The 13,864-nt window shown below is 44.4% G+C and overlaps 1 protein-coding gene across 25 annotated transcripts in view; it reads right to left on the bottom strand.

Moving 5' to 3' along the window:
• Positions 1-13,864, bottom strand: part of neb (nebulin) — a 131,180-nt gene that overhangs the window by 37,443 nt on the left and 79,873 nt on the right. For all 25 annotated transcript variants that reach the window (XM_007896321.2, XM_007896305.2, XM_007896301.2 and 22 more), the window contains 23 exons: positions 13,035-13,139; positions 12,262-12,366; positions 11,785-11,889; positions 11,108-11,215; positions 10,604-10,717; positions 9,407-9,604; positions 8,843-8,947; positions 8,628-8,732; positions 7,644-7,751; positions 6,766-6,873; positions 5,779-5,886; positions 5,552-5,656; positions 5,046-5,150; positions 4,836-4,934; positions 4,353-4,457; positions 3,907-4,011; positions 3,463-3,567; positions 2,958-3,062; positions 2,756-2,860; positions 2,291-2,395; positions 1,618-1,722; positions 580-684; positions 334-438 (listed from right to left, as the gene is read on the bottom strand). In XM_007896321.2, coding sequence (XP_007894512.2) covers positions 334-438; positions 580-684; positions 1,618-1,722; positions 2,291-2,395; positions 2,756-2,860; positions 2,958-3,062; positions 3,463-3,567; positions 3,907-4,011; positions 4,353-4,457; positions 4,836-4,934; positions 5,046-5,150; positions 5,552-5,656; positions 5,779-5,886; positions 6,766-6,873; positions 7,644-7,751; positions 8,628-8,732; positions 8,843-8,947; positions 9,407-9,604; positions 10,604-10,717; positions 11,108-11,215; positions 11,785-11,889; positions 12,262-12,366; positions 13,035-13,139 — 2,523 coding nt within the window. The remainder of the gene's footprint in view (positions 1-333; positions 439-579; positions 685-1,617; positions 1,723-2,290; positions 2,396-2,755; positions 2,861-2,957; positions 3,063-3,462; positions 3,568-3,906; positions 4,012-4,352; positions 4,458-4,835; positions 4,935-5,045; positions 5,151-5,551; positions 5,657-5,778; positions 5,887-6,765; positions 6,874-7,643; positions 7,752-8,627; positions 8,733-8,842; positions 8,948-9,406; positions 9,605-10,603; positions 10,718-11,107; positions 11,216-11,784; positions 11,890-12,261; positions 12,367-13,034; positions 13,140-13,864) is intronic.

The following is a 13,864-nucleotide window of genomic DNA, read 5'->3' as shown; positions in this document are numbered from 1 at the left end:
AATTATGCATAACAAGCTGGTTTGGGCAACGTAAATACAATGATAAGCTTTACGTTTTGTGTGGCGCCTTGCACATCAGGAGCACGCATCAAAGCACTTCACAGGATTTTACTGTAAAGTGGAGTGACTATGTATTTTGTCCCACAAACAGGCCGACACTGAGGAATCGCAAGTAATTAAACCTCTTTCGAATCATTTTTTTTATATACCTGATGTGTCAACGGATTTAGTACCAAACCACATTTCCTAGAACAAAACACTGGTGTTAAACAAGCCAAACATTATCAAAAAAACGGTTTAAGCATTACATAAAACTGATGGTTTTTTTTTTACCTGACTCCCCGAGATTGAGTTGTACATTGCAGTCAGCATATCAGGGCGTAGAATTTCATTGCATCCTTGCTTCTGTATCATTTTGGCCTCAGACTTGTAGGATTTCTGTCCACAAAGACAACAGACGTGCAATGCAGAGGGTGACAGGTTAAAGTACACTCACGGTTCTATATTCTCAATACAATACAGTACAGCGATAAGAATTAAGTGCCATTCACTGACACCTATTGCGCTGTCTGCACATACCTCATCCAGGATTGCACCTGCTTCTTTGACATGTCGGAAGTGTGGAGTGTCTGACGTGTATTTAAACTTGTTTCTGTTCTTTTCAAAGGACTCTTTGTACTTATTCTGTAAGCAGAAAACCAAACCGTTAGAGGCGGATTTTGCCCAGCTTGTAAAGCTTTACTGCAAATCTATACAAATAATTCCACTTTAGCTCCTTATTAATCCCGCACCGTGACAATCTTTACATTTGATACATTGCCTCTCCAGTCGGGCAGACCCCTCAAAGCGCTTCGCAGGATTTACTGTAAAGTGCAGTGACTGTATAAATTATCGGTGAATGTGGCAGCCAATTTGCACACAGGGATGTCCCACAAACAGCCACGTATAAGTGACCGTCCATCTGAACATGCAGACAGGACAGGACCTTGGTTGAACATCTTATCTGAAGGACGACTGCACCTCCGACAATGAGGCTCTCGCCCAGCAATGCACTCGAGGATCAGCCCAGACTGTGAGCTCAATCCTGGCAATGCTATGAATCGATAAGTAACCATTGTCTGGAGTAGTGGTAGAGTGTGCGCTCCTGTTTTCCCCCCACCCCGGAATCGGAAGAAGCTATGGTTCTTCCCACTCAGCTCCTGTTAACCCTGCAAACCAGAGCTGCGACTGGTACGATGGTCCCAGCTGGACAAGCATTGCGCTCTCAATGGCAAGCTATGCAGGTTATTTAACCTGGTTAAACTCCAGCTTGTACCCCCAATGCCCCACACTGAGGTCTCCAAGCCTTGTCTCTTGCCAACCTGTTCCTGATACTCTAAATAATTGGGTAAGACAGGAGAGAGTGCGAGAGAGGGCGAGAGAGTGCGCACTCCATTCCAGACCCAGAAAAATTTCCGGGTGACATACATATGTGGAACGCTCAGTCTGGTTTGGATATTCTTAAGCATCACTGTGATATAGTATATGTCGGACACCCAGTTCTCCAAAGATACAAACCCCCTCTGGCCTTCCTCACGCAAACCTGTTGTTGTGTGTAATGATGGTTGCTGTCCTTACCTGACTGTACATCTTCGAGTTCTTCTCGGCCAGGACCAGGTCAGGGGTATCCCACACAAAGCAGCCAATTCCCTTCAACCATGTCAGGTCTTCTTTGTATTTGACCTAGATATTAAAAAGAAAAAAAGTTATTGACAGTGTGTTGCGCTCGGTCTCCTTTCATTCTAAAGTAGAAGCTGCTTAATAATAATAATAATAAAAATAATCCTTGGGTTTGATATAGCACCTTATCACATTGTTGAGATGTTTCAAAGTGCTTCACAGAGCATATTGGGCAAAATGGGCGAAATCTTGCGGTGAAATTTAAAGCTTAAAGCACAGAAACAATTTGCATTTATACAGCACTCTAGGGTAACATGTGGAAGTGCTTTCCAGGGACGGGGGTTAGACCCTGAGGAAGAGAGAGGGGGGAGAGCGGGGGGAAGAGGATGAGGAGCTTGTGGATGAGTTTGAGGAGGCAGGATTTGAGGCAGGAAATAAACACACAGCTAACCAACGACAAGACTTTCATCTCCTGATCACTTAAGGTGACACCTCACAACTCTTGTCGCTTCGGAACAACGTCAAGGATCAGAAGCAGAACTAGTTTTTGACCGGTAGCTCCAGGTCGCTGCTCTGACTGCCACGGCAAAAAAAATCACAGAGAAGGTGAGGACGACTGGGAGAAACTCACATCACTGATGGAGTCGGTGACCATGCGGTGGTGGAAATGCTCAGGCAGATCAGCGATGGACCTCCACAGCCCCAGCTGTCTGATGTACTTCTCCCTGTATTTCACCTGGAGGGTAGAGAAAGCTTCATTAATAACAGTAACCCTCGGGTTTGTTATTGCAGCGCCTTTCAGCACCGGGAGGATGCCCCGCAAAGCGCTTCGCAGGATTCACTGTAAATAATAATAATAATCCTTGCATTTGATATAGCGCCTCGTCACGTCTTCGAGAAAGACAACAACTTGCATTTATACAGCGCCCTTCACGAGGGGTAGTGTTCCAGAACGCTTGATCTATATGTATATCTATACAGCGCATTATCAGGTCTTCGAGATGTCTCAAAGTGCTTCACAGGATACGCTGTAAAGTGAATTGACCGTGGATTCTGTGGGCAAAGTGTAGCGACAGGTTCATTTCACCCAACGTACTTCACTGATGTCGTCTGTGACTTTGCGATGATAGGTGATGTTCAGGGCGTCTTTCACGGTGTGGTAGTGACCCTTGGCGTGCTCAAAGGCTTCCTTGTACCGCAGCTATCGAAGGAAAAAGAAATCAGGTTTATTCAGGCTGCGAAAGAACGCCGGCTCGACTGAGGAAGCTTTTATCATAGAGCCTAAGTTCAGTACGTACATCGCTGGCGTTCGCATATGCTTTCTTAGACCTCAGTAGGATCGGAGTGTCCGGGATGGAAGTGTATTTGCATTTCATTTTCTCGTACTGTTCCTTGTAGTTTCTCTGATGGAGGAACAAAACAAATGAATCAGGTTTCAGACAAGTTTCCAGTACAAATCAATAAGCTACCACAAGACTCTACTTCTGCATTAAGAATTACAGCAGTCGTGGATTGAGTGACCAAATTATTATTTTTTTAAGAGATTATCAACCCCGGAAAAGCCCCGGGTTCCTACTTACTGCTGGGTAAAAAGAGGCGTGTGGAGTAAGGAAACTTGCCCGAGGTTTGGCCCTGCCCGGAAATCAAACCTGGGTCCTCTCGCTGGCGAGGTAGGTGGTCTAAATGAATTTCAGTCAACAATACAAACTGGAACGCCAACAGATCCATTACCGTTTCCTTCTATTCTGCCGCGAGAACTATTACGGACGATTTGAAATCGTCCTAAAATCTTGGAATGCTTACCTCGCTGGTGATTTTCTTGACATGTCTGGTGTGCTCCAAAGCTGGAGTGTGTGCCTGAAGAGTGTAATGGGGCCTTTCCTTTGAGGCCAGCGCCACGTACAGATACTAAAACAACAGAAATAAATCGATCAGCAACACTTTCAACAACAACAACAACAAATGACTATATTTTGTATAGCGCCTTTCACGTCGGGAGGATGTCACAAATCGCCACTTCAAGGCAGTTGAGCAAGAGCACATAGGCTTAAGAGTTGCAAAGGACAATTTCAGGGCAAACACCAGGAAGTATGTCTTTACCCACAGTTTGTCAGAAATGGCGGTCGAGACGAAGAGGTTGGGATTGTTTTACAGAACCGCTTAACGCTGTGATGGGAGGATGTAGTGTTGGATTGAATAAGGCGAATGGCTTTCTTCATCCAAATTAATTTTCTTGCTGGTCTTTACCTGGCTTTGTATCTTCTGACCGTGTTTGGCTCTGTTGAGATCCACACTGTCGCCGATGGGAGTGTACTTCGTCTTCTGGTCATTTCCTGCCGCACGGTAAACGAGCTGGAATCATAAAAGCCGCGAGCCAAAGTGAGAGCCGATTTCCCGATCAGAAAATAATTGATCACTGCTATCGGAATTCACCGATTCCTGCTCGCGTGCACTCGCTGACCCTAACAGTGCCCAACCCGGGACTTGAACCCACAACCTTCTGACCCAGAGGTTAGAGCGCTACTTGTCTGAGCCAAGCTAATGGAGGGGGGAGGAGGGTGGGATGTCAGTTAGCAGTGGAACAGAGACTGGAGTGTTGCAATGGAATACAATCCCTACTTTACAACAAAGTCTGCAACTGTGTCTCTTCAACCGAGTACTATTTCAGAGCGCAGTTGAGGCTCTGTACTCACATTACTCAAATGGGTCTTCAATTCCGTCACGTGACGATACTCGGGGGTGTCCAGAACCCCAGTGAATTTGTCCTCCATTTTCTTGGCCGCCTTCTTGTAGCCAGTCTGGCAGCAAAACACATGAAGAGAAAATAAGAGCCAAACTTCCCACAATCTGGGATCTTATAATCTTCTGTATCTATTATTATTGATACTATAACTAGATCCAGGATAACTTAATGGCTTTATTTGCTTTGCCAGCCTTGTGTCTCACACCAGAAGCCCATCACTGTGCTTAAGAGTGTCCAAACAATGATACTAACAATCCTTCCATTTGATGTGGCACCTTTACGCATCAGGAGGGCTCTCAAAGCACCTCACAGATTGACCATGGAAGTGCAGTGACTGTGTCTTGTGGGCGAACACGGCAGCTCTTGGCAAAGATTTTGAGTGGATTCTATTCGGTGAAATCGACACTAGGAAATGAGAGAAAAGGAGACGTACCACAAATTTGTGGAAATCACGAACACGGACCATCTCTGGAGTTTCGTACAAGAAACAACCGATGCCCTTCAGCCAATTCAGATCTTCCTTGTATTTGTTCTGGAAGGGGCAATAGTCATAGAATCAGTTTGCACAGGAGACATCAAGACAAGAGCTTCCCCAAAAACAAAAATCTCTAGTAAACTAGCAAAAAAGATAATTAACACTCACATCACTGGTTATTTCCCCCACGTAGCGATGATGCAAAAGCTCGGGCGTGAATGGAAGAGATATCATCTGGCCTCGCTGATCGAAGTACTTTGATTTGTACACCAGCTGAACAAAAAGAATTCACTGTGAGTTATTTGATTCTTGAAAGCCCCTGAAAGTTCAGCGCATCTCCTCACAACACAATTCTGGGTCCAATATCATGAGCGAGTGCATTAAATGGCCGACTTGAGGATCGCCAGGTCGCTGCTAATGTCACTTCCTGCGTACTGCGTATGGGCCAGAAGATTGCTGACATGTGAAGGACCCAGGAAGTGATATTGAAAGGCAATCTGGTGAGCTGGAAATTAGGTATTTATTTAAGAACAGGAAGTCAGAAGTGTACCACACCACGCAGGTGAACCTGAACCTGCGTTCTAGCAAGGCGAGGAATGTCACTGGGGATTGTTCTGTATATCCCACGATTGTTTTACACGGCGAGATCCCCTGTGTTGAAGGGCCAGACGTACGTCACTGATTGCTTCCTGTGTAGCTTTGACTTGGCGGATTTCTGGTGTGTCGGGGGCAGGATGAATCTTATCCTTTCCTTTCTCGTATTTTTCTCGATACAGGCGCTGTGAAAGGGAAAGAACACAGTTGGAAACAATATTGTACAAAGATGGAATCGTGACCTTGGCCTACCCCATCGGCCTTGCCAAGATACCAGGATCTTGTGAAGGACACACACATTCATTACCTGGTTCAGAATTTTGTCTGCTTTCTTGGCTGTGACGAAGCTGATGGTATCCGGGGCCAGCAGGTAACCTTTAGCCTTCATGTGTTCATAAGCTTCTTTGTACTTCAACTGGACGAGAAAACAAAACATTTCAATGTGTTTATTAGAAATTCCCACCAGCGATGAATGGCTTTTAGCAATAGATTTAATATTAGGCTGGGTTTTTGGGCAATAGCTAGTCTTGACTTTGGCCATGATACACAGGCATACGTGCAGCAGAAATCGAGACTGGATCAAAGCAAACTTCACTGAAGCCCAGCTCGTAGGGGGGATCAATTCAGAGCACTGTGACTCCTGCCAGCTCCGGTATAAATGCAATGTACCCCTTTGTCGATTTCAGAGCTAGTTACCTACGCCATCATGTTCGAAAAGTACGCAGCTTTCCAAGGGTGAGGGAGGGCAAAACAAGCCAGGGTTCCTGCTCCTGGTTTCTTTGCAGCACCCTCTGCTGGTAAGGACATGCATGACCAGATGGGTGGGGAGAGAGGGTCAGGTTGGGTTGTGGTGCCCTCTACTGTTGAGTGGCCCCCCGACACTCACTGCCCAAGCCTCTCACTTGAACAACGGCCACTTGGCCAAGGTTGGAGTGGGAAAGCCAACCCCAGCCAAGAGGAGGCCAGACCGGAACCAGAGAGACGTACACCAGTGGGGAAGAGAAAAATAGAAAGAAAATAATCGGTCACACTAAATCAAATTTAAAAAAAAAAAGATACGTCCAAATTATAGTGCTGGCTGGCTTAGAAATCAAACACACTTGAAACAAACATTAGTGTCAAGTATATAGCTTGGAGTATGACGTATGCATGGTGGAAGGATGGTGGAAGGTGAACTAGATGGACCTTGGTCTTCTTTCGGCTAGGAATTCTTATGTTCTTATGACGAGCACTAAAAGGCAGGGTTAGTGAAAGGTAGCTGGCAGGGGAGATACCGAGGGTCTGTGTTGCTTACATCGCTACGTATCGCATTGCAGTTTTTGATGTGTTTGAAGATGGGCATGTCTGTTGCCAGCTTATATCCGCTGGGGAGCAAGCTCCGGCCCACTTCCCGGTACAGGTTCTGGAAAAGAAAGACCAAAGAGCCATGATTGGCATAGAGAATAATAATAATAATACTTGAATTGGACATAGCTCATTATCAATAACAGTTTGCATTTATATAATAAGAGTTTATATTTGATACAGCGCCTTATCACATCTTCGAGGCATCACAAAGCACTTCACAGAAAATACTGTAAAGTGAATTGAGTGTGTATTTAATGGGTGAAATGTTGCAGCCAATATAGTGCCCTTCATCCAGGATAGCATCTCGAAGTATTGTCATCTCATGTCATCCAGTTGACTCAAAGCACTTCATAGGATTTTACTGTCAAGTAAACTATTACTGTCATAATAATAATCCTTGAATTGGATATAGCGCATTATCAGTACTGTATATTTTGTAGGAAAATGAGTGGCCTATTTGCTGTGGAACATACAGCGATGTCCCACAAACAGCTATGAAGTAAATGACTCATTTTATTCGGTGGGTTATTGACTAGGACCCTGGGAGAAACTCCCTTCTCTTTTTAAATAGTTCCAGAGGATGTTTAACACTCACCCGAAAAGGTAGATGGGACCTTGATTTAAAATCTCCTCCGAATGGCGGCACATGCAATTCCCCCCCCCACCCACCCCAGCACTGCATTGAATTGTCAGCCTAGAGTATGTGGCGTCAAGAAACTGATGCAGGCCTTTTACCAACAACCTTCTGACTCAGAGGCAAATGTGCTACCAACCGAGCCAGGGTCTCACCTGTTCTCCCAAGAATCTTTTACTTTAAGCACTTACTTCACTCTGGAGCTTGCCAGCTTCTCTGGCTCTCGTCAGATCTATGGTTTCTGTGGTTGGAGCCACTTTGCCTTTGATGGTGGTGATATAGTTATTACGATAGACAATCTGCAAAACAGTGAGAGGAAGGAGGGTGGATGACAGTGTTTTCTCTTAAAAGGAACTTACATATGTTCTCAAGATCAAAACATTGCACTGAATTTTGCACAGCACATCTATGCACATCTGAATGGGATTATATCCAGATGTGTCTCAACGAGCTGTGTAGCGGTCTATATAGGAGTTGGATCCCATTTGTTTATCTCAATGGGTCTAAATTGGTACATAGACTCAAACATTTATGCCACTCGTTCAATGCGCACGTGATGCCTATTTATAACCATAGAAATATACCACACACAATGGGGCTGTTGTGTGAATCGTTAACCCCGACTGGATGAGAGAAATTAAAGCTTCAACAGAGTTCCATTCACACCATGACATCTGTAATAATAATAGTAATAATCTTGCATTTGGTATAACTCCTTCTCACATTGTTGGGACATCTCAAAATACTTCACAGGATATACTGTAAAGTGGATTGACTTGTATTTTTTGTGGGCGAAACACCAACAAATATTTTGTGTCCATCTATACTGGAGTTAAGGCCTACAATGGCTTTATAACGGGAAACCGAAGGAAAACAAGAACATTTTACTGATCAGTATAAGAAAGGCCATCTCCCCCCACGACATCCACCTCACCACTGCTGTGTATTTTACTCTTCGTGCACTGTTTCACAACATTTTTGCTGCAAGTTTTATCACGCGCAACTTTTCCTTGCATCATGATTTACGGGGGAAATTTCCGTTACGCCAGTTATTGGTAGGATTCCTCATTATAACAGTGCTTCCCAAGAACTCCTCCTTCACACCACCACCATCATTACACAAACCCACACCCCACTGTGCCTGTATTTTCAGAAAGATACGCAGGCATACTTACATCACTGTGCGGCTTGGTTTTGACGACAGTATCAACGTAGGTCGGGGTGTCCATGACCGACGTGAATTGGTTCCACATGCCCGTAGCCTTGGACCTGTATTTAATCTGCAGGGAAGTATCCCAAAGAGAAAAATTTAATCAAACAGACTTGCAATCATTTTTTTTTATCTGTTTAAAAAAAGTTGCGCTTGCAAGAATAAGTGCTCTGAACATACGTCACTGTGCTGGTCGTAGGATTTCTTGCATCGGAGGATCTCTGGTGTGTCCCAGACATTGCACCCGATTCCCTTAAGCCAGTTCAGGTCATCTTTATAGATAATCTGGGAGGGGAAATGGACCACAAATAGGAATTACTTTACAACGCACTAATCAATCACTTACCAATCAACCACAATTGCTAAATATTAATAACAATCCTTGTACTTATCACGTCGTTGAAACATCTCAAAGCGCTTCACAAAATAGTGTAATTGACTGTATATTTTGTGAGCGAAACGCAGCAGCCAATTGCGCACAGCAGTGACCCACAAACAGTCGTGAAATGAGTGACCAATATTTTTTTTGGAATTGGTTATTATCACCGGAAATGCGATCTACTGATCGACTAACAACTGAGTTTCTACTTACTGCTAGGTAAACAGAGGCATGTGGAGTAAGGAAACTTGCCCAATGGCCAGGAATCGAACCCGGGTCCTCACGCTTGTGAGGCGAGTGCTCTAACCACTAAGCTACAGGACGAGGTGGAATTCCATTCTCTCGGCTCCTGCACAGGCACTTACATCGCTGAGCTGCTCGTTGACTTTCCTGGCGTGAATGTTGATCTTCATGTCGGGAAGGCAGGTCCATTGATGAAGATACGTGCGGTAGTCGACCTCGCTGACTTTGTTCTGTGTGTCTCTGGCAGCGACCACCTCCAGCATGTCCGGCACAATGTGTACTTTCGCTTTGTTCAATTCATAATTCTTTCTGTACAGGCGCTGGACAAATTGAAGGCAATGCATCAAGATTACTGTGGGCTCATCTCTTTATAACACGACAACAACTTGCATTTATATAATAATATTAATAATAATTCTTACTTTTGATTATGGCATTGTTAAGACGTCTCCAAGCGCTTCACAGAGGGGTGTGGAATAAGGAAACTTGCCTAAGGTTTTGCCCTGCCTGGGAATCAAAGCGCGAAGCGAGCGCTCTAACCAACACGCTATAGGACTCTGTGTCCTGTACATAGCGTCCTTCACGTAGCATCTCAGAGCGCCAGAGAGACCGGGAGATTGGGCATTTGGGGTGGCTGCTCTTACTGTGGGAGCATGAGGGAGCCTGTGGAATGATCCAGGAGGGAGAGAAGGCAGGGAGAAGGTTCATAGAGGAACAGTGAGCAGAGTGGGGGTACAAAGTACAAGTGGGGCATTTTTACGAGCAGGGGATACAGCTTCTTTCAGAAGCTTGTTAACAGCCAGTTGGCCATCTTGAGGCAAAGGATTCTCACTCAACTACTCAGCTCCTGTTAACCTTGTGAGCCAAAGCCCTAATGGGCAGAGTGGTTCTAGCTGGATAAGCAGTGGGGTGCTTGCTCTCAGTGGCAAGCTATGTGTGTTTAATCCAACGCACCTTCTGGGGTCCCCCTAGCATTGGCTCTTGCCAAGCTCCACTTAACACACTCTGGAATTAAGTGCGCAGGGTGCATCGTTTCAGGGGGGGAAATATCACACCCACAGGCCATTCCAGACACAGGGAAACGTTGATGAGTAAGTCGTACACGAATGTGGGATTATCAGGTTGGTTTGGACACTCTTAAACTTGTTGATGGGTTTCTGCACGTGTCAGACACACAGCAGACAGCCCAAAAAAAAACACTTGGCTGCCGGAAAGAGATGGGCGTGAAGAAACTGTGCTGGTTTGAAGTGAGACAAATGATGAGTGCCTTTTCTCGCTCGTTCTCTCTGTATAACAGTGTAGGCTGAATGACAACTTACATCCAAGGTAAGCTTCCCAACTTTCAGGCAGTGCAGTGTAAGTGGATCATCCTCTACCGAACTGGGTATGGTGTACAGAGCCTTAAACTTCTCATAATCTTCGCGGTATTTTAGCTGCAAAAGAAGATGTGGATAGTTTGATTGCTAATTAAAAACAACCATTTTTTTACATATTATTTTGCCATTCCGCCTTTATCCAAGCAACAAGAAGGGGCCTGAGTTCGTTAGGATTCTCTGGAACAACAACTTGTATTTATATAGCGCACCCTCATACAGCATAGTGTCCCAGAGTGCTTCACACTGATGGAGCACGACACCAAGCTGGGGCGGAGGTGACTGTAGACCATGACCTGAAGATGGGGGAAGGAAGGGGCAAGACGGCGGGATTGAGGGAGAGTGTTCCAGAGTTTCGAGGCACAGTGGCTGAAAGTGTGGCCACGGGTGGTAGAACGCAGGGCAAGAGGAACAAGCAGGAGGCTGTAGCCAGCAGAGCAGAATACTTACTGGGCTGGCCGCGATTTGCTGCTTCTTATTAAGAGCTATTGAGAAGGCATCCGATGGCATACTGTAGCTTGTTGCTTTCACCTTGTCCCAGAGCATTTTGTAAGCATTCTGGAAAACAAAATAATATTAAATTCGATTAAATAATCGCACGCAGAACACTCATTTATTTTGAGTTTATGGCACGAATGCCGCTGAACCAGCAAACTCTGTCTTACATCTTTAGAATTGGAGATCCTCATTACAAAGACGAAACAAAAAGATGAGTGTTTAGTGCTTGCCCATGTGATGGACCCCATTTATCAAAACCATGGGATGACAATGATAATAATATGATAATAATAATTCTTGCGTTTGATATAGTGTCTTGTCACGTCGTTGAGACGTCTCAAAGCACTTCACGGAATATACTGTAAAGTGTTTATTTTGTGGGCCAAATGTGGCAGCTTATTTTGCACAGCAGTGTCCAACAAACAGTCGTGGATTGACGATTAAATACGACTATTTGCCTATATATTTTTTATTTTGGGGGTGGAGGAGGATTATTATTCCCTGGAAATGCGATCCACCAAATGACTAACAACCAATTGCTGCCCACTGAGCCAAGGTGAAGCGCGTTGAAGGTTTCTATTATGGAGCTGCTTGAAACCCAATGATGGTGTTTGTGTGGAATTACTTACACTACTGAACAAGCTCTTCAGGTTGTTGGTCCTGTCATAATCCACAGTCTCCAAAACAGTTGTGTATTTATCCTTCGTCTTCTCATAATTTGCTTTGTATTTAGCCTGTAAGGATGTCAATTTTCAGCCACTTGGTTAGTTAAAAATGGCTAACATATATGAACAACAACAACTTGCATTTATATAGTACTCCTCACCCAGAGCGCTTGACAAGTGGCAGAGCACGAAGCCAAGCCAGGGGGAGGGGGGAGGTGACCATAGGCACGGTCGAAGAGGAAGGTCTTGAAGGTGAGGAATCAGGGGGTGCGGCAGAGGGATAGAGGGCGAGTGTTCCAGAGATTTGGAGCATAGAGCCTGAAAGTGTGAGAATCGATGGTGGAATAGAGGATACAAGGGACGTGCAGGAGCACAATTCTTTCAGTCGCACTAGGACACTAGAACGTGTTTGTTTCCAATAGCAAATTACGGTGTACTTACATCACTTAACACATTCGCTCCATGGACAGCTGTCACATACCCTGGGGTATCCATAATCACAGTGTAGTTTTCAAAGTTCTTCTTACCAGAAACTCTGTACTTGATCTGCAGGAAAATAGCCAGCGAGCATGTGTTAATGCATTTGTAGTGGACCAAAGTATAGTATATTTGCAAATTATTTCCCGCCTGGCAACAAATGTTAAAATAGGAAATCGATTTGCACATTATCCACTATTTAATAATAATCCTAATAATCCTTGCATTTGATATAGCGCCTTATCACATCTTCGAGGCTTCTCAAATAGCTTTACAGAATATACTATATTGACTGTGTATTTTTGGGGGCGAAATGCAGCAGCCAATGGCGCACAGCAGCATCCCACAAACAGTCGTGGATTGAGTGACCAAATTATCATTATTTTTGAGGGGGGAAGGTATTATCACCCCCGGAAAAGCGATCCGCTACTTACTGTTGCATAAACAGAGGCGTGTGTGTGTGTGTGTGTGGAGAAGGAAACTTCCTTAAGCTTTCACCTTGCCCGGAATCTTAATATTTAATTACATTTAAATATTTAATCCCAATATGTCTCAATTTCTCTCTCTCTCGCTTATTCTTCTTGTCCAACCCATTTTTAACATACTAACTCAAATACTGCTAATCTTTTTCTTACTCCATCATTCAAATTCAATTTCTTCTGTGTGTCCGCACAGTCCTTGAAATAGCTTGTAGCAGTGAGCTTCAAGTAGCCATCATAGTTCTGAATATACCTTACCTCGCTCTGCTGTTCATACGCTTGTTTGGCTCTCAATATTTCTGGTGTGTCCCAAGCATAACAACCTATTCCTTTCAGCCAGGTCAAATCATCCTTGTACAGAACCTACAGGAAGGTAAGGTAGGATTAAAGTTAAGGTGCAATATGAGATTAAGTCACAAGTTTACTTTCCAACATTTTTTTCTTCAAGACAGAAGCAATGCAATGCAAACATTTTACAGTAATAAAAAAATAATAATCGGATTTGATGCAACGATGCTCACATTTGGAGGATGTCTCAAAGCACTTCACAGGATTCACTGTAAAGTGTAGTGACTGCGTATTTATCCAGGCGAATGTGACGGGCAATCTGCAGTCAGCAGTATCCCACAAACAGCCATAAAGTGAACGACCAATATTATCTGGGGGAGCTGTTGGTCAGGATATTGGGAGAAATTCCTTTCTCTTTTCCAGTAGTGCTATGGGATCTTTAACAGCCATCAATGGCAAGCTATACGGTTTTAGCTGGTTAGACTCCAACAGTTACCCCAACGCACACTCTAGGATCTCTCCAAGCCTTGGCTCTTGCCAACTGCACCTAATACTTTCTGGAATTAGGTAAGCATGATGTGTCCTTCCAGGTAGAGAGAGAGAGCGCAATCCATTCCAACAATCAATCTGTGGAATTTCCAAGTGTAGGTGGGATGCATGGAATTCCCAGCTTGGTTTGGATGCTCTTAATCATGGTGATTGATTTCCACAGCACCCGGGTGACCAAAAAAAAAAAATCGGGTGTAATATCTCATCCGAAAGATATTAGTTGATAGAGGGAGCATAGTGAGGGCTTCCAC

This window comes from Callorhinchus milii, unplaced genomic scaffold, assembly GCF_018977255.1.
Source record: "Callorhinchus milii isolate IMCB2004 unplaced genomic scaffold, IMCB_Cmil_1.0 Scaffold6, whole genome shotgun sequence".
NCBI classification, from domain to species: Eukaryota; Metazoa; Chordata; class Chondrichthyes; order Chimaeriformes; family Callorhinchidae; genus Callorhinchus; species Callorhinchus milii.
The sequence above is the reverse complement of the archived record's forward strand: the minus strand, read 5'-3'. Positions and strand labels throughout refer to the sequence as shown.